Source organism: Pseudophryne corroboree, chromosome 4 (assembly GCF_028390025.1).
Source record: "Pseudophryne corroboree isolate aPseCor3 chromosome 4, aPseCor3.hap2, whole genome shotgun sequence".
In the NCBI taxonomy this organism is placed as follows: domain Eukaryota; kingdom Metazoa; phylum Chordata; class Amphibia; order Anura; family Myobatrachidae; genus Pseudophryne; species Pseudophryne corroboree.
In genome coordinates this window covers 356,013,739-356,034,475 of record NC_086447.1, presented here as the reverse complement: position 1 = coordinate 356,034,475, position 20,737 = coordinate 356,013,739, and the positions used below count along the sequence as shown (strand labels likewise).

Below are 20,737 nucleotides of genomic sequence, written 5' to 3'. Positions count from 1 at the left end.
ATAATTTTATTACATACATACACACATACATACATACTTACCTTAAGTTCCCACGCAGGTCGGTCCTCTTCTCCAGTAGAATCCAAGGGGTACCTGTTGAAGAAATTATACTCACGAGATCCAGGGGTCCAGGCTCCTCGGGAAATCCAGGGGTAATCCACGTACTTGAAAAAAATAACAAAACGGTGTCCCGACCACGAACTGAAAGGGGACCCATGTTTGCACATGGGTCACCTTTCCACGAATGCCAGAAACCCACTTTGACTTCTGTCTAAGTGGGTTTCTTCAGCCAATCAGGGAGCGCCACGTTGTAGCACTCTCCTGATCAGCTGTGTGCTCCTGTCCTCACTGACAGGCGGCACACGGCAGTGTTACAATGTAGCGCCTATGCGCTACATTGTAACCAATGCTGGGAACTTTCTGCTCAGCGGTGACGTCACTTTAGGTCAACCGCAGGGCAGAAAGTTCCCATCATTGGTTACAATGTAGCGCATAGGCGCTACATTGTAACACTGCCGTGTGCCGCCTGTCAGTGAGGACAGGAGCACACAGCTGATCAGGAGAGTGCTACAACGTGGCGCTCCCTGATTGGCTGAAGAAACCCACTTAGACAGAAGTCAAAGTGGGTTTCTGGCATTCGTGGAAAGGTGACCCATGTGCAAACATGGGTCCCCTTTCAGTTCGTGGTCGGGACACCGTTTTGTTATTTTTTTCAAGTACGTGGATTACCCCTGGATTTCCCGAGGAGCCTGGACCCCTGGATCTCGTGAGTATAATTTCTTCAACAGGTACCCCTTGGATTCTACTGGAGAAGAGGACCGACCTGCGTGGGAACTTAAGGTAAGTATGTATGTATGTGTGTATGTATGTAATAAAATTATACTTTCACGGTGTGTGTGTCTTGTCTTTTTTTGGGTATTTTTTTAGTAGTAGTACTACAGGTACCTGCGGGCCCGTTTTTCCGTCGCATGCTGGTACTTGTGGTTCTCCAAGTACCAGCATGCGGGGGAGGCTTGCTGGGCCTTGTAGTACTGCTACTAAAAACAATATCTTTTCTTTTACAACAAAGGCTATCAGCCTCCCCATCCGCAGCCCATTGGATGGGGGGGGACAGCCTCGGGCTTCACCCCTGGCCCTTGGGTGGCTGGGGGGGGGGACCCCTTGATTGAAGGGGTCCCCACTCCCCCAGGGTACCCCGGCCAGGGGTGACTAGATGGATTTTTGATGCCACGGCCGCAGGGCACTATATAAAAGTGACCCCCGGCTGTGGCATTATCTGTCCAGCTAGTGGAGCCCGGTGCTGGTTTTAAAAATACGGGGGACCCCTACTCTTTTTGTCCCCCGTATTTTTGGAACCAGGACCAGGCGCAGAGCCCGATGCTGGTTGCTTAAATATGGGGGAACCCCTGTCATTTTTTTTCCCATATTTCGGCAACCAGGATCGGCTCAAAGAGCCCGAGGCTGGTTATGCTTAGGAGGGGGGACCCCACGCAATTTTTTTTTTTAATTTTACAGTGTTTAATTAAAAAAAAAAAAAATAGAACCCCAGCACGGATCACACAGATCCGGCCGAGATTAATTGTAAAAAAGTCGGCAGTGTTTTGCTAATCACTGCCGTAAAAAACACAAAAAAAACACGAATGACATCGACATCGGAAGAAAAGAAAAACCCGAATACGACAGCTTAGTAAATCCATCGTAACAAATTCAAAAAGTTGCAGTTTTACACTTTCGATGTCATTCGTGATTGAACTTTGACCTGAAACGGGAAAATACGAATCTTAGTAAATTTACCCCATTGTTCCTATGTTCTTTAATTTGTTACGAATCACTTAGATTTCCACGATCAGTCACACATAGATTTATGTGGCGCCACTCTCATTAATAAATAGGACCGTTGTAAACAAATAGTATGCCTTTTAGTTATGGTATCAAGTCCCCATATACCGTATATACTCGAGTATAAGTCGACCCGAATATAAGCCGAGGCACCTAATTTTACCACAAAAAACTGGGAAAAATTACTGACTCTAGTATAAGCCTAGGGTGGGAAATGCACGGTGCCAGGGGTTTTCATGCTCAGGGTGTCATGCTCGTTGCCAGGGATTTTATGCGGTAGGTGTTATGCTTGTTGCCAGGGGGTAATGTTTGTTTCTAGGGTTGTGCCCCCAGTGCCACATATACCCCCAGTGACAGATAAAAACATGCCCCCGTTGCTTTGCCCCCAGTAGTTATGCCCCTTCTTTGCCCCCAGTATTTGTGCCCCCTCTTTCATTGCCCACAGTAGTTATGACCCCTCTTTCTTTGCCCCAGTAGTTGTGGTGCCCCCTTTCTTTGCCCCCAGTAGTTGTTGTGCCCCCTTTCTTTGCCCCCAGTAGTTGTTGTGCCCCCTTTCTTTGCCCCCAGTAGTTGTTGTGCCCCCTTTGTTTGCCCCCTGTTACTGTGCCCCCTTTGCAGCTTACAAACATAAACACACACTAAAACAATACTTACCACTGCCCCGCTCCTGCTTCCCGACCGCTTCTTCTGCTGCTGCGCTGCTCCGCTCCGTCTGGCCGCCGCTCCATCTGTTCATCCGCTCCGTCTGGCTGCCGCTCCATCTGGATCCCCGCTCCGTCTGGCCGCCGATCCATCTGGTCGCCGCTCCGTCTGGCCGCCCGCGCCGGCGCCCGCTTCCCGGCACCCGATCATCTCTATGGGAGAGACGTCATGACGTCTCTCCCATAGCAACGCCGCACAGACACTAGAGGTCAATAATGACCTCTAGTGTCTGTCCCTGGAGCCGGCTGCAGCGGACGCCCACACAGCCCACGGCGTCTGCTGCAGCCGTTGACTCGAGTATAAGCCGAGGGGGGCTTTTTCAGCATAGAAAACTGTGCTGAAAAAGTCGGCTTATACTCGAGTATATACGGTAAGTTTTACTGATATGCAGATCTCAGTATAGTAGTATGATATCTCATTACACAAATTATCAGATTATTAGTCATCTTATTTAATTCACAGTGTTGTTATACTTTCACATATTTGTTATTTGTGGTTTTAATATTTCGCATATTAGCTACTCAGTAGAATACGCTACAATATAGTGTCAAATCCTAATTTTAACGGAAATAATTAAAAGTTATATTTTAAACTTTGTGCACCCAAGACAGATCCTTTTCCTTTCCCTTTACTGTGCATTTACAATATGATCTGTGGTAGCACCCCCTTGGAAATATGAGCAATTGATGAGATACGTGAAATAGGGGCCTCTTTCATAATTTCTTTTCCTGTGCAACTGACTTTCCCTCTCCCCTCCCCCTCCCACCATTTCCTTCACTTCTTCCCCCTTTTTTGTAGGAAGAGGGCTATCAAGTACGCGCGGCGTGAGGCACGGCACCGGGATAAACGGTCTCTGGAGAGTAGTAGTAGTTCCCGTCGGGAAAGGAGGAGGCGTAATTTGCCGGGCGTGGTTCGCTGCGAGTGCACAGCAGTCTTGCGAGGGTTGCGTGAGAGTTGCAGGAGAAAGATTAGAAGGGGGGAATACGTCAACCTTTTTACGTTGACAGTGGACACCAAGAGGGAAGGTAAGGAAGCGCTTGTGAAGGGCTGTATTGGGGAGGAGGCCTTCCGCTCATTTGACAACTGGTTGGCGGGTTTCTGTGTCTTCGCGGCGTGCTACTTGGAGGATCGCCCTGATGAACACATGAACGTCATCAGGTATATCCACCTCGTGCATGACATGCAGCGTCAGTCTAAGGACGATTCGTGGCTGCATTATGACAAGCAATTTCGTCAGAAGCACGATTGCCTGCACATCATTGACATCGGATGCAAAGATGTGGAGGTATGGCTTCGGGTCACGCGAGCGCAGGATATGAAGATGGTGACTAAGGGGGCGGCTGTGGCGCAGGCCACGGCGGCGAGTCAGTTTCAGCCCGCGGTTGAGGCTCCGCCGCGCCGCCCTTGGACCGCGGCCCATTCTCCGCAGCAGGCGCCGGCGAAGGGGAAGTGTTCCGCGTTCAACAATTCCACGTGCCCCCTCTGGCAACGGTGTCGTTTTCGCCACCTTTGCTTACGATGTAACGGATCCCACCCTGCTTCCAATTGCTTCCGCGGGGGGCGACCGGGTGCCAGGGTGGCCGCGGGCCCAGCCGGAAAAACAGCTTGGGGGCTTGCCGCTAGTTAGGGTGCCGACCCCGGTTCGTTTGGGGGCCATGCTAAAATGGTCGGGGTGGTACCCAAACCCAGACGACGCAAAATTTCTGCGGGAGGGTTTTGCGTCGGGTTTTCATTTACCAGTGGTGGGGGGAGGTTTTGGTTCGGGCCGCCAGGAACCTGCAGTCTGCTTGGGATATCCCCGACGTGCTTCGGGAAAAGGTTGAGCAGGAGGTTCGCCTGGGGAGAATGGCGGGCGCCTTTGCGCTGCCGCCTGTCGAGGATTTGATTATTTCCCCGGTGGGGGTCGTGCCCAAAAAGGCTCCGGGTAAGTTCTGGCTCATTCAACATTGGTCTTATCCATCTGGGTCCTCGGTGAACGATGCAATTTCGCCGGAATATTGTTCGGTGGTGTATCAGTCCTTTGAGGATGCTTTGGACATGGTTCGGGGCTGTGGAAACGGGGCCCTCATGGCTAAACTGGATGTTGAATCGGCTTTTCGCTTACTCCCCTTTGCACCCGGAGTCGTTTCGATTCATGGGTTTTTGCGTCGGGGAGGAATACTTTGTAGACAAGTGTCTGCCTATGGGGTGTTCTGTTTCGTGTGCCTTTTTCGAAAAGTTCAGCACCTTTTTACATTGGTGTGTGGAGTTTTCTTGCGGAGGTAGCGGGATTGCACATTACCTGGATGATTTTTTGTGCATGGGGCCCGCGGGTTCTCCTCGCTGTGGTTTCCTGCTGTTTTCGCTGCGTGCCTTGTTGGGGCATTTTGGCGTCCCTGTGGCCGAGGACAAGATGGAGGGGCCCCTCTCCTGTTTGTCCTTTTTAGGTTTTGAGATCGATACGGTCGCGGGGGCTTGCCGGCTGCCTCAGGACAAGGTTGCGAAGCTTCGGGAGTCCATTGCGCAGTGCTCGGAGCGGCGTAAGGTGACGTTGCGGGAGACTCAATCCCTCCTAGGCCTGTTGAACTTTGCCTGTCGGGTGATTCCCATGGGCCGGGTTTTTTGTTGGAAGTTGGAACGGTCCACGGCTGGGGTGTCCAGTCCGCACCATTTTGTCCGTTTCTCGGCTGAGATTAGGCGAGACCTCGCTATGTGGGTTTTGTTTCTGGCAGATTTCAATGGTGTGCTGATCTGGATGGCCCCACTCGTTGACAGTTTCGACCTGCAGTTGTTTACGGATGCAGCGGGCTCGTTGGGGTTCGGTTGTTACCTAGACGGGGCTTGGTGCGCAGCCTCATGGCCCGAGTCTTGGTCGCGGGAGGGGCTGACCGGCGACCTGTTGTTGCTGGAGCTTTTTCCCATCATGGTGGCCTTGGAGGTTTGGGGAGAGCGCCTTCGCGATCGCAGTATTCTCTTCCGCTGCGATAACTTAGGGGTCGTGCACGCGGTTAACAACCAATGAGCTAAGGCCCTCCGGGTCATTCGGGTGTTGTCGCGACTCGTGCTGACTTGTATGCGCTGCAATATTCTGTTTAGGGCTCAACACGTCCCCGGGGTTGATAATGGGATCGCCGATGCATTGTCCAGGGGGCAGTGGGATAGGTTCCGTTTGCTGGCCCCGGAGGCTGATTTGGCAGGTTTGCCCTGCCCTTCTTATGTTTGGCAGGTCATCATGGCGGATTGGAAGGGCTAGCAGAGCTGTCTTTGGCTCCGTCCACTCTCGCTGGATACAATCGGGCCTGGAAGGAGTGGGAAGACTTTTCCCATGACCAAGGGCCTAGAGGTAAGAGGGGTCAGAGCTTGTTTCTAGACTTCGTTTGGCAACTCTTTGTAACGGGGAGATCGAGGGCCGTGGTGTCTCGATACCTCGCCGGGATATCCTTTTATTCTAAATTGAAGGGTATGCTGGATTTTACGAAGGGTTTCCTGCTGGCGAGGGCGCTTAGAGGTTGGGTGCGCTCGGCACCGGTCCCTCCTGATGGTCGGCGCCCTATTGATGCGTCCCTGCTTTCTTCCCTCTTGGTGGCGGGGGTGGCAGACTCCCGTTTTGAAGCGCTCCGGTTTCAGCTTGCTTTTTCCATGGCTTTCCATGGCGCGTTCAGGGTTTCTGAGCTGGTTGCGGCTTCTAAGAAGTCCGAGGCCATGATGCGGCGCGCAGATGTTGTCGTGGGTGGGGGGTCCGTGCTGTGCAGGCTGCGCCGCTCCAAAACTGATCAGATGGGTAGAGGTCATTGGATATCTTTGGCACCATCGGGTGGTGAGGACTGTTGTCCGGTGGCATTGGCTAGTCGGTATGCGGAGATCAGGCCCTTGTCTGAGGGGTCTTGGCTGGGGTCGCCATTGACGAAGTACCAATTTACATGGATGATGCGGCGCTGCCTGTCCAGTTTGGAGTCCATGTCGACCATGTCACTGTCGACCAATAGTGGTCGACCTAATGACCTAATGACTGTCGACCTTAACATGGTTGCCCATCCAAACAGATTCCTCCGGGCACAATTTCTAAACTGACGTCTGGAGGAGGGGCATAGAGGGAGGGGCCAGCCCACACGTTTAAAGTCATTTAGTGCCGATGGCTCCTACAGTCCTGTCTATACCCCGTGGTACTAAATGGACCCCAGCATCCTCTAGGACATTAGAGAAATGTACATTACTTAAATACAGTAGTAATAATGTGCAGTACTGGACTGTACTTACTCCTCAGGGACAGCCGCAGTAATTCCAGTTTCCTGGGCTCCCTGGTGACCAGATCACTCCACTTCCTCTGGAGTGACCTGAGGCTGCAGGACTGGCCATATTTTGCTCGGATCTCAAGGCGGGCTTTATTGTAAGCCCGCCGCTTCTCCGAGTTCGTAGTAAATGGCCGGTCCCGCCACCTAAGCAGGATCAGAAGCTCCCCTCTAATGTAGCGTCTCCCTGCCATTTTTGCCTGATGTACAGTAAGACGCCGGATGCAGTCCACAAACCGTGGATTGAATCTGTAGCCCACAATGCGTGCAAACTGAATTTGCTTCCCCACCTGCAATGTGGTATACCCATAACGGATTTTATCCGGTGTCTGTGTACAAAACATAATGGAGCCCAGCGGGAAAGAAAAAACAGACCAAACAAGTGTATTTATTGAAAAAAAAATATAAAAATAAATTCACCAGAAAAAAAAAAAATTCCAGTCTCAACAGGATTCGAACACGGGATACACGCATTGCAAGCAGACACTGTAACCATTATGCCACTGCTCACCATGTTATGAGTTGGTACTCCAGGTAAATATATGATGTGTTTTGATGTGGTGTACTATTAACGGATTTTGTCCGGTGTCTGTGTACAAACCATATTTATATTAGAAGGGATTAGGTACTTGGTTTGTCTTTTTTGGAGGCACAAGTATTATTTATATATTTTTAAAAAGATTATTTTTTTAATTTTTTATTTTTTTAAATGGAATGGGAAAAACCCGAAAAAAAATGGCGTGGGGTCCCCCCTCCAAAGCATAACCAGCCTCAGGCTCTTCGAGCCGGTCCTGGTTCTAAAAATCCGGGGGGGAAACGGACAGGGGATCCCCCGTATTTTTAAAACCAGCACCGGGCTCTGCGCCTGGTGCTGGTGCAAAAAATACGGGGGACAAAAAGAGTAGGGGTCCACCGTATTTTTTACACCAGCATCGGGCTCCACTAGCTGGACAGATAATGCCACAGCCGGGGGTCACTTTTATACAGTGCCCTGCGGCCGTGGCATTAAATATCCAACTAGTCACCTCTGGCCGGGGTACCCTGGGGGAGTGGGGACCCCTTCAATCAAGGGGTCGTCCCCCCAGCCACCCAAGGGCCAGGGGTGAAGCCTGAGGCTGTCCCCCCCATCCAAGGGCTGCGGATGGGAGGCTGATAGCCTTGAGAAAAATGACAGAATATTGTTTTTCCAGTAGTACTACAAGTCCCAGCAAGCCTCCCCCACAAGCTGGTACTTGGAGAACCACAAGTACCAGCATGCGGGAGAAAAACAGGCCCGCTGGTACCTGTAGTTCTACTGGAAAAAAAATACCCAAATAAAAACAGGAGACACACACCGTGACAGTAAAACTTTATTTCACACCTGCCGACACATACATACTTACCTATGTTGACCCGCCGACTGCCATGTCTCCCTCGTCACTGTAGAATCCGGGGTACCTGTGAATAAAATTAAACTCACCTGATCCAGGGTCCAGAGTATAATCCACGGACTTGTAAAAAAAAAAAAACGCAATTACCCGTACCAGCGGACTGAAAGGGGTCCCATGTTTACACATGGGACCCCTTTCCTCGAATGCAAAGACACCCCCATGACTGCTGTCACAGAAGTGTCTCTTCAGCCAATCAGCGAGCGCAACGTCCTTGCACTCTGCTGATTGGCTGTATGCGCCTCTGAAGTGACAGAAGCGCATCGCACAACTCCCTCCATTAGTTTCAATGGTGGGAACTTTCCGGTCAGCTGTGGGGTTACCCGCGGTCAGCCGCTGACCGCGGGTGACCTCACCGCTGCCCGGAAAGTTCCCACCATTGAAAGTAATGGAGAGGCTTTGCGATGCGCTGTCTGACCTCAGACGCGAGACAGCCAATCAGGTGAGCGCCACGAAGTAGCGCTTCCTGATTGGCTGAAGGGACCTCAGTGACAGGAGTCACATGGGGTCCCGGCATTCGGAGAAAGGGGTCCCATGTGTCAACATGGGACCCCTTTCAGTCCGCTGGCACGGGTTTGTCGTTTTATTTTTTTGCCAAGTACGTGGATTATCTCCCGGACCCTGGATCAGGTGAGCCTAATTTTTTTCACAGGTACCCCGGATCGTCGGAGACGAGACGTGCCGGTCGGCGGGTCAACATAGGTAAGTATGTATGTGTGTCGACATGTGTGAAATAAAGTTTTACTGTCACGGTGTGTGTCTCCTGTTTTTATTTGGATATTTTTTTTCCAGTAGAACTACAGGTACCAGCGGGCGCGTTTTTCTCCCGCATGCTGGTACTTGTGGTTCTCCAAGTACCAGCTTGTGGGGGAGGCTTGCTGGGACTTGTAGTACTACTGGAAAAAACAATATTCTGTCATTTTTCTCAAGGCTATCAGCCTCCCATCCGCAGCCCTTGGATGGGGGGGACAGCCTCGGGCTTAACCCCTGGCCCTTGGGTGGCTGGGGGGAGGGACCCCTTGATTGAAGGGGTCCCCACTCCCCCAGGGTACCCCGGCCAGGGGTGACTAGTTGGATATTTAATGCCACGGCCGCAGGGCACTGTATAAAAGTGACCCCCGGCTGTGGCATTATCTGTCCAGCTACTGGAGCCCGATGCTGGTGTAAAAAATACGGGGGACCCCTACTCTTTTTGTCCCCCGTATTTTTTGCAGCAGGCGCAGAGCCCGGTGCTGGTTTTAAAAATACGGGAGATCCCCTGTCCGTTTTTCCCCCGGATTTTTAGAACCAGGACCGGCTCGAAGAGCCCGAGGCTGGTTATGCTTTGGAGGGGGGACCCCACGCATTTTTTCCCCTGACTTTTCCCATTCCATTAAAAATGACATTAAATAAATTCACAAAAAAAAAAATTCTAGTCTCAACAGGATTCGAACACGGGATGCACGCATTGCAAGCAGACTCTGTAACCATTATGCCACTGCTGACAATGTTATGAGTTGGTACTCCAGGTAAATATATGATGTGTTTTGATGTGGTGTACTATTAACGGATTTTGTCCGGTGTCTGTGTACAAACCATATTTATATTAGAAGGGATTAGGTACTTGGTTTGTCTTTTTTGGAGGCACAAGTATTATTTATATATTTTTAAAAAGATTATTTTTTTAATTTTTTATTTTTTTAAATGGAATGGGAAAAACCCGAAAAAAAATGGCGTGGGGTCCCCCCTCCAAAGCATAACCAGCCTCAGGCTCTTCGAGCCGGTCCTGGTTCTAAAAATCCGGGGGGGAAACGGACAGGGGATCCCCCGTATTTTTAAAACCAGCACCGGGCTCTGCGCCTGGTGCTGGTGCAAAAAATACGGGGGACAAAAAGAGTAGGGGTCCACCGTATTTTTTACACCAGCATCGGGCTCCACTAGCTGGACAGATAATGCCACAGCCGGGGGTCACTTTTATACAGTGCCCTGCGGCCGTGGCATTAAATATCCAACTAGTCACCTCTGGCCGGGGTACCCTGGGGGAGTGGGGACCCCTTCAATCAAGGGGTCGTCCCCCCAGCCACCCAAGGGCCAGGGGTGAAGCCTGAGGCTGTCCCCCCCATCCAAGGGCTGCGGATGGGAGGCTGATAGCCTTGAGAAAAATGACAGAATATTGTTTTTCCAGTAGTACTACAAGTCCCAGCAAGCCTCCCCCACAAGCTGGTACTTGGAGAACCACAAGTACCAGCATGCGGGAGAAAAACAGGCCCGCTGGTACCTGTAGTTCTACTGGAAAAAAAATACCCAAATAAAAACAGGAGACACACACCGTGACAGTAAAACTTTATTTCACACCTGCCGACACATACATACTTACCTATGTTGACCCGCCGACTGCCATGTCTCCCTCGTCACTGTAGAATCCGGGGTACCTGTGAATAAAATTAAACTCACCTGATCCAGGGTCCAGAGTATAATCCACGGACTTGTAAAAAAAAAAAAACGCAATTACCCGTACCAGCGGACTGAAAGGGGTCCCATGTTTACACATGGGACCCCTTTCCTCGAATGCAAAGACACCCCCATGACTGCTGTCACAGAAGTGTCTCTTCAGCCAATCAGCGAGCGCAACGTCCTTGCACTCTGCTGATTGGCTGTATGCGCCTCTGAAGTGACAGAAGCGCATCGCACAACTCCCTCCATTAGTTTCAATGGTGGGAACTTTCCGGTCAGCTGTGGGGTTACCCGCGGTCAGCCGCTGACCGCGGGTGACCTCACCGCTGCCCGGAAAGTTCCCACCATTGAAAGTAATGGAGAGGCTTTGCGATGCGCTGTCTGACCTCAGACGCGAGACAGCCAATCAGGTGAGCGCCACGAAGTAGCGCTTCCTGATTGGCTGAAGGGACCTCAGTGACAGGAGTCACATGGGGTCCCGGCATTCGGAGAAAGGGGTCCCATGTGTCAACATGGGACCCCTTTCAGTCCGCTGGCACGGGTTTGTCGTTTTATTTTTTTGCCAAGTACGTGGATTATCTCCCGGACCCTGGATCAGGTGAGCCTAATTTTTTTCACAGGTACCCCGGATCGTCGGAGACGAGACGTGCCGGTCGGCGGGTCAACATAGGTAAGTATGTATGTGTGTCGACATGTGTGAAATAAAGTTTTACTGTCACGGTGTGTGTCTCCTGTTTTTATTTGGATATTTTTTTTCCAGTAGAACTACAGGTACCAGCGGGCGCGTTTTTCTCCCGCATGCTGGTACTTGTGGTTCTCCAAGTACCAGCTTGTGGGGGAGGCTTGCTGGGACTTGTAGTACTACTGGAAAAAACAATATTCTGTCATTTTTCTCAAGGCTATCAGCCTCCCATCCGCAGCCCTTGGATGGGGGGGACAGCCTCGGGCTTAACCCCTGGCCCTTGGGTGGCTGGGGGGAGGGACCCCTTGATTGAAGGGGTCCCCACTCCCCCAGGGTACCCCGGCCAGGGGTGACTAGTTGGATATTTAATGCCACGGCCGCAGGGCACTGTATAAAAGTGACCCCCGGCTGTGGCATTATCTGTCCAGCTACTGGAGCCCGATGCTGGTGTAAAAAATACGGGGGACCCCTACTCTTTTTGTCCCCCGTATTTTTTGCAGCAGGCGCAGAGCCCGGTGCTGGTTTTAAAAATACGGGAGATCCCCTGTCCGTTTTTCCCCCGGATTTTTAGAACCAGGACCGGCTCGAAGAGCCCGAGGCTGGTTATGCTTTGGAGGGGGGACCCCACGCATTTTTTCCCCTGACTTTTCCCATTCCATTAAAAATGACATTAAATAAATTCACAAAAAAAAAAATTCTAGTCTCAACAGGATTCGAACACGGGATGCACGCATTGCAAGCAGACTCTGTAACCATTATGCCACTGCTGACAATGTTATGAGTTGGTACTCCAGGTAAATATATGATGTGTTTTGATGTGGTGTACTATTAACGGATTTTGTCCGGTGTCTGTGTACAAACCATATTTATATTAGAAGGGATTGGGTACTTGGTTTGTCTTTTTTGGAGGCACAAGTATTATTTATATATTTTTTAAAAGATTATTTTTTTTGTTTTTTATTTTTTTAAATGGAATGGGAAAAACACGAAAAAAAATGGCGTGGGGTCCCCCCTCCAAAGCATAACCAGCCTCGGGCTCTTCGAGCCAGTCCTGGTTCTAAAAATCCGGGGGGAAAACGGACAGGGGATCCCCCGTATTTTTAAAACCAGCACCGGGCTCTGCGCCTGGTGCTGGTGCAAAAAATACGGGGGACAAAAAGAGTAGGGGTCCCCCGTATTTTTTACACCAGCATCGGGCTCCACTAGCTGGACAGATAATGCCACAGCCGGGGGTCACTTTTATACAGTGCCCTGCGGCCATGGCATTAAATATCCAACTAGTCACCCCTGTCCGGGGTACCCTGGGGGAGTGGGGACCCCTTCAATCAAGGGGTCCCGTCCCCCCCAGCCACCCGAGGGCCAGGAGTGAAGCCCGAGGCTGTCCCCCCCATCCAAGGGCTGCGGATGGGAGGCTGATAGCCTTGAGAAAAATGACAGAATATTGTTTTTACCAGTAGTACTACAAGTCCCAGCAAGCCTCCCCCGCAAGCTGGTACTTGGAGAACCACAAGTACCAGCATGCGGGAGAAAAACGGGCCCGCTGGTACCTGTAGTTCTACTGGAAAAAAAATACCCAAATAAAAACAGGAGACACACACCGTGACAGTAAAACTTTATTTCACACCTGCCTACACATACATACTTACCTATGTTGACCCGCCGACTGCCACGTCTCCCTCATCACTGTAGAATCCGGGGTACCTGTGAATAAAATTATACTCACCTGATCCAGGGTCCAGAGTATAATCCACGGACTTGTAAAAAAAAAAACGCAATTACCCGTGCCAGCGGACTGAAAGGGGTCCCATGTTTACACATGGGACCCCTTTCCTCGAATGCAAAAGACACCCCCATGACTGCTGTCACAGAAGTGTCTCTTCAGCCAATCAGCGAGCGCAACGTCCTTGCACTCTGCTGATTGGCTGTATGCGCCTCTGAAGTGACAGAAGCGCATCGCACAACTCCCTCCATTAGTTTCAATGGTGGGAACTTTCCGGTCAGCTGTGGGGTTACCCGCGGTCAGCCGCTGACCGCGGGTGACCTCACCGCTGCCCGGAAAGTTCCCACCATTGAAAGTAATGGAGAGGCTTTGCGATGCGCTGTCTGACCTCAGACGCGAGACAGCCAATCAGGTGAGCGCCACGAAGTAGCACTTCCTGATTGGCTGAAGGGACCTCAGTGACAGGAGTCACGTGGGGTCCCGGCATTCGGAGAAAGGGGTCCCATGTGTCAACATGGGACCCCTTTCAGTCCACTGGTACGGGTTTGTCGTTTTATTTTTTTGCCAAGTACGTGGATTATCTCCCGGACCCTGGATCAGGTGAGCCTAATTTTTTTCACAGGTACCCTGGATCGTCGGAGACGAGACGTGCCGGTCGGCGGGTCAACATAAGTAAGTATGTATGTGTGTCGACATGTGTGAAATAAAGTTTTACTGTCACGGTGTGTGTCTCCTGTTTTTATTTGGATATTTTTTCCAGTAGAACTACAGGTACCAGCGGGCGCGTTTTTTGCTTTGGAGGGGGGACCCCACGCATTTCAAAAAAAAAAAATTCTGGTCCCGCTAGGATTCGAACCCGTCAGCCAATCAGCAGGTAGCGCTACGAAGGGTCCGTTGGCTATTTGAGGCATTCGCCATAGAGTTTAGGAAAAACGACATCTGGTGGACAGAAAGTAGAATGCATGTTACAATTATAACGTGACGTCACATTTACAACGCATCTTATAACGGGAGTTATAGCGCAAGGAGCTGGCGCGAGTTGCATGGCGCCCGCTATGCGATACGCAGCAACGTTATAGCAGGACATATCTGTACATTGAATTTGGTGGTGCATAATTATTTAAAAAACGACAGGGGCGTGCAAGAGATGCTGTCGGTGGCCCGAAGAATTGCGGGCCACTTTCGGCATTCAGCCACCGCGTGCCGAAGACTGGAGCACCAGCAAAAGTCCTGAACCTGCCCTGCCATCATCTGAAGCAAGATGTGGTAACGAGGTGGAATTCAACCCTTTATATGCTTCAGAGGATGGAGGAGCAGCAAAAGGCCATTCAAGCCTATACATCTGCCAACGATATAGGCAAAGGACGGGGAATGCACCTGACTCAAGCGCAGTGGAGAATGATTTCAACGTTGTGCAAGGTTCTGCAACCCTTTGAACTTGCCACACGTGAAGTCAGTTCAGACACTGCCAGCCTGAGTCAGGTCATTCCCCTCATCAGGCTTTTGCAGAAGAAGCTGGAGACATTGAAGGAGGAGCTTAAACAGAGCGATTCCGCTAGGCATGTGGGACTTGTGGATGGAGCCCTTAATTCGCTTAACCAGGATTCACGGGTGGTCAATCTGTTGAAATCAGAGCACTACATTTTGGCCACCGTGCTCAATCCTAGTTTAAAACCTACGTTGTATCTCTCTTTCCGGCAGACACAAGTCTGCAGAGGTTCAAAGACCTGCTGGTGAGAAAATTGTCAAGTCAAGCGGAACGTGACCCGTCAACAGCTCCTCCTTCACATTCTCCCGCAACTGGGGGTTCGAGGAAAAGGCTAAGAATTCCGAGCCCACCCGCTGGCGGTGATGCATGGCAGTCTGGAGCGAGTGCTGACATCTGGTCCGGACTGAAGGACCTGCCAACGATTACTGACATGTCGTCTACTGTCACTGCATATGATTCTCTCACCATTGAAAGAATGGTGGAGGATTATATGAGTGACCGCATCCAAGTAGGCACGTCAGACAGTCCGTACGTATACTGACAGGAAAAAGAGGCAATTTGGAGGCCCTTGCAGAAACTGGCTTTATTTTACCTAAGTTGCCCACCCTCCAGTGTGTACTCCGAAAGAGTGTTTAGTGCAGCCGTTCACCTTGTCAGCAATCGGCGTACGAGGTTACTTCCAGAAAATGTGGAGAAGATGATGTTCATCAAAATGAATTATAATTTATTCCTCCGTGGAGACATTCACCAGCAATTGCCTCCAGAAAGTACACAGGGATCTGAGATGTGGATTCCAGTGGGGACGAATTAATAATCTGTGAGGAGGGGGATGTACACAGTGAAAGGGGTGAGGAATCGGAGGATGAGGAGGAGGTGGACATCTTGCCTCTGTAGAGCCAGTTCGTGCAAAGAGAGATTGATTGCTTCTTTTTTGGTGGGGGCCCAAACCAACTAGTCATTTCAGTCACAGTTGTGTGGCAGACCCTGTCGCTGAAATGATGGGTTTGTTAAAGTGTGCATGTCCTGTTTATACAACATAAGGGTGGGTGGGAGGGCCCAAGGACAATTCCATCTTGCGCCTCTTTTTCTTTCATTTTTTTTTTGCATCATGTGCTGTTTGGGGACAATTTTTTTGAAGTGCCATCCTGCCTGACACTGCCGTGCCACTCCTAGATGGGCCAGGTGTTTGTGTCGGCCACTTGTGTCGCTTAGCTTAGCCATCCAGCGACCTTGGTGCACCTCTTTTTTTCTTTGCATCATGTGCTGTTTGGGGACTATTTTTTTGAAGTGCCATCCTGCCTGACACTGCAGTGCCACTCCTAGATGGGCCAGGTGTTTGTGTCGCCCACTTGGGTCGCTTAGCTTAGTCATCCAGCGACCTCGGTGCAAATTTTAGGATTAAAAATAATATTGTGAGGTGTGAGGTGTTCAGAATAGACTGAAAATGAGTGGAAATTATGTTTATTGGAGTTAATAATACTATGGGATCAAAATGACCCCCAAATTCTATGATTTAAGCTGTTTTTAAAAAACACCCGAATCCAAAACACACCCGAATCCGACAAAAAAATTTCAGGGAGGTTTTGCCAAAATGCGTCCGAATCCAAAACACGGCCGCGGAACCGAATCCAAAACCAAAACACAAAACCCGAAAAATGTCCGGTGCACATCACTAATTATGAGGGTGTTATTAATTAAATACATCATATGAAATACTCAAACTTGGACCTATCTTTTACATATGATGTGTGAAATTAAATATAGTTAGCCATGCAATTTATATTTCATTAAAATTAAATGTTTTTATTATTTATTAGCTTTGTAATCCAGAATGTTTTTCAGTACTTCCTTAAAGCCTGAAGATGTCACTGTTGAAACTACTTGTGAGTATTGTGTCTGCAACAAGCCTTCATATTACACCACAAAACCAGCTGTATAAAACTACTATATTCCAAACAGGGAAAAAAATGTGTAACAATATGTATATCTCTCTAAAATGGTGACAGCTTTGCTTTTTTATTTATTAATTTCACAAATTGCATTGTGATAAATAGATATGTTCTCACAGAATGTAATTTTGTTTTGTGAGAACCTACTATGTTACAGGAAAAACAAATGGAACATCCAAATTTGCATGATACACATATACCCCTTTCAGATCGCACAAATAACCCGGTATCAACCCGGCCGGGTCGACACGGGTCGGTGTGTGGTGTGAAAGGGCCATGGTTGAATTCCCGAGTCGCCTGACCCAGTAGTTCAACCCAGGTTATTATAAGAAGGGATTTTCCCGACTTGAATACTTGGTCAGTGGCACTGTAAACGGGTTCCCCAGTTGATGGGACCCGTTTACTTCAGGCGGCGCAGAGATGAGCTCATCTCCCAGCGCCAGCTCCGACCCCCGCCGCTATGGCAACCAACCTGGCAAATTGCCGGGTCAGGAAGCAAGCGCTTAGGCCTCAATGCCGGATCCCACCCGTGTTTCCAATTTCCGGGTGAGATCCAGCATTGGAGATGTGAAAGGGGCTATAGGGGAGAATTGAATTGACAGCGAGAAATTCAAAGAACCCTGTGGCCAGGCCCATTTCTAGGGCTGGGCAAGCCATGCAATCACACTAAAGTGTTATTGGCAAGAAAGCACCCTGCATGTTTTTTTTCCACAGCTGTGGTGTTTTGCTATTCAGGGGATTTCTATAGAAACACAGTGTCTTTTTTCAGGCATCCCCAGAGCAAGTCTGATTTTTCCTAATAACTTTACTTTTAGGAAGAATCACCAGGACTTGCTCTGGCACCCTTACTGCAGCCCTACCCCCACAAGGACTAATTAAGAAAATGGAACTTTCCAATTTGATTCATTTGTCAGTAATTTCTCACCTTCCAAAGCAGTGTCTTCTTCTCCAACATCAGAATCTGCACTCCTGCAGCAGACGTGAGTATGTAAGGTGCATGTGATTATGTGTGACTGTGTGTGTGTGTGTGTGTGTGTGTGTGTGTGTGTGTGTGTGTGTGCGTGCGTGCGTGCGTGCGTGCGTGCGTGCATGTGCGTGCGTGCATGCACGCTTGTGTGTGTGCGTGTGTAACACTCGGTGTGTATGTCACCCCCCCAGAGGCAGCAGCTGGGAGAACTACACCTCCCAGAAGGCACCTCCCTTCAATGAGACAAAGAGCATGGGGCACTGGCGTATATATAATGCTGCACCCATTTTTTGAATACTTACACATCGCTGCGATCATTTTTCCAGCATTTCACATACGCAGCGTGCGCAGTAGAGAAATCGACCTCTAGTGCTCAGACTCTCTCTAGTGCTCAGAGTCGGCATTGTGACTGCCGGGATCCCGACAGGCAGTCTCGTGATGGCCTCCCCCATATGGGTATTTTACAGATGCACTGCAGGTCCCAGAGGGAATAAAGCCCACTTGATCAGGGTTCATCAGAGAGGCTAACACACTGTTTAGACTGATTGCTGAAATTATGGCAAATGCATACATATTTAATAATGAAATGGGTCTGTAGTTGTCACACTCTGGAATATATTTGTGTGACTTACCTTTGCTGCCTGTCTTGTTAGGCAGGGTTTTTCCAATGCACTTGTGTTGAGTAGCTGATGCATAGTTGTTGTCATGTTGGAACATGTCAGCTGACCACATGCCCAGTGGCGCCGAGAGGGGGGGCGGGTACAAATTACCCGGGCACGGGCTGCTGGAGAGGCCTGGAGGGGGAGCCCAGAGTCTGCTACCCCTTACCCCCTGAGTATACCTGCGCTGGGATCCGGCCGACGGTGGCGGCATCTTCCCAGTGATATCTACAGGAAGATGACACCGCACATAGAAAGTAAAGACTCTGGCACTGTGCCAGAGTCTTTGCTCTCTAGTGACCAGCGTCATCTTCCCAAAAATCACTGGGAAGATGGCGCCGGCCAGGAAGGAGGGATCCGCCCCCTCTCTCCTGCCCCCCCTGTGTTAAAATGGCGCCCCCCCCCACTTGAGGAGCGCGCGGCCCCACAATTATTTTATTATAACAATTATTATTTTTATTAAAGGGCATAGTAACGCCCACTTAAGACACACACCCTTTGCCGGGGCCCTGCGTGGCTCTTGACGGCCCTGCACATGCCATCCAGTCAGTGTCCTTCTTGCTCCAGATGATCATAGCAGCCAACCAGGACTGGTTGGAGCGCAGGCTGCAGGGAAGAAGGAGGCGGGATCCCGGGCATGCGGCACGGAGCGGGTGGAGGTGGTTGTACCCTGCAGAGGAGAGAAAGGAACGTGCTCTCCTCCTGTTCTGTGAGCGCTTCATTCGTCGCAGCCTTCACTTGCCATCAGCACAGTAAGACAGGCTGCATTAACTTTTTGTTTATTAGATTGTAATTTGAAGCTAATGTTCTGTATTATATTTATATATATATATATATATATATATATGTATATTATATATATATATATATATATATATATATACACAGCCTTTTCTTGCCATCAGCACAGTAAGACAGGATGCGTTACCTTTTTGTTTAATAGACTAAAATTTGAAGCTAATGTTCTGGGTTTTATATATATATATATATATATATATATATATACTGTGTATATGTATGTATATATATATATATATATATATATATATATACACTATATATATATATATATATATATATAAAATATATAATGAATTTCAATTTAGAACTTAGGGCCCCCTTGTTTTAAGTACCCCGGTCCCTCCGAAGCCTTGATCCGGCTCTGCTGGCAGCACAACTAGTGGTCAGGAGTGAGATCCAACAGTTCCTGAGCAAGTGAATGCACTTCATAGGGATCAGGTTCCAACTCAAGGCAACCAATCAGGAATCTTAAGTAGGCCCCAAGTCCAGACAGTTAGCGAGTGAGAGTGATGGGCACCAAGTTTGTACTTAGCAGTGATGTGCAGTGAGGCAGAGTCTTTCCTGTCATACTAGTGTGTACACCAGAGTTTTGACTATATAAAGTATATGAAAAATACAAAAGAATATAATAGAAATATCTTCTTTGTTTTATTTTAATGATTTTTATAGTTATAACTCTGGAGTAAAAGTCTATGGCAGGTGAGCCAGTGCCTCACCTTTCTACCTTTAATGCACATCTCTGATCAAAACTCACAAAATGTCCAGCAGTATGTACTGCTGCACCTGTGTATAATGCCCACATGAACCCTTGGGCTTATACTGTATATTGTGTATAAATCTGGCTCTGGTACTAGCTAGTGCCTCCTCAGCCATTTTCCTCACTGCACATGCCTGGTACGTAGACACTCCCGGTGATAGCGGGCAGCACAAGGAGCTATTTTGTGAACAGTTAACCTGTTCAGAAAATTCCTGGCACAGGTAAATTAATGGTTAAAATTCAATTTAATATAAAGTGGATGCAAACTTCCATATACTAAAATCTGCATCTAGTGAAAAAAAGCCTGGTGAGGGCTTAAATAATAAAAAAATATATAAAACAAAAAGGGGATCACTGCGCTGATTTATTGTGATAGTTTATATGCTTCCCATTCAGACAAACTAATATCGTGTATAGCTTCAAATAATTTATTCTTATGTATACACATTCAGTTGGTAGATTTAAGAAAACATTTATAAAATATTAAAAATTACAAATTTTCATATATATCAATTGGATTCATTGTCTCGCCTGAGATGTATAGATGTATTAATTAACGTTCACATCGAAACTCAATATATCAATCATATAAAACAATCTTTATAAAGCAGTTCTATATAAAACAATACTCAGGTGTTTAGATTAGTGCTTGGAAGAGTTGTGCTGTCCTTTTGATTGTAATGTATGCTTAACACTAACGTCCAAGTGAAGCTGTATATACCAGGTACTGTAGGACCGCCACTATATGTGAGGGGTGATAATCAACTATTAAAAATAGTTACCCTTTCCTGGGTAAGAGTGTTTCTTGTTGCGCCGGGTGGGTAATATTCTGTCCGTAACTTGAAGCTGCCCCATGCGGCTTGGGTGTGCAATGGATATCCGGCTGAGGGACGCTTACAGGATCCCTCGTACGGTAAGAGCCGGCATCTGTAATGTACCCATAGCGGAAGCTGTTCAATCCGAATTGAGAAATCACAATTCTTTCCTGAGGTTATCAAACGCGGTCCTCAAGGCACCCCCAATGGTCCAGGTTTAAGGTCAGAA

General features: G+C 48.8%; 1 protein-coding gene across 1 annotated transcript in view; it reads right to left on the bottom strand.

Annotated features, from left to right (window-relative positions):
• Positions 1-18,183, bottom strand: part of LOC134910909 (serine-rich adhesin for platelets-like) — a 46,658-nt gene extending 28,475 nt beyond the window's left edge. Inside the window, exon 1 of the mRNA XM_063919295.1 lies at positions 18,109-18,183. Within this exon, the coding sequence (XP_063775365.1) occupies positions 18,109-18,183 (75 nt within the window). The remainder of the gene's footprint in view (positions 1-18,108) is intronic.
• Between the last annotated feature and the right edge of the window lie 2,554 nt (positions 18,184-20,737).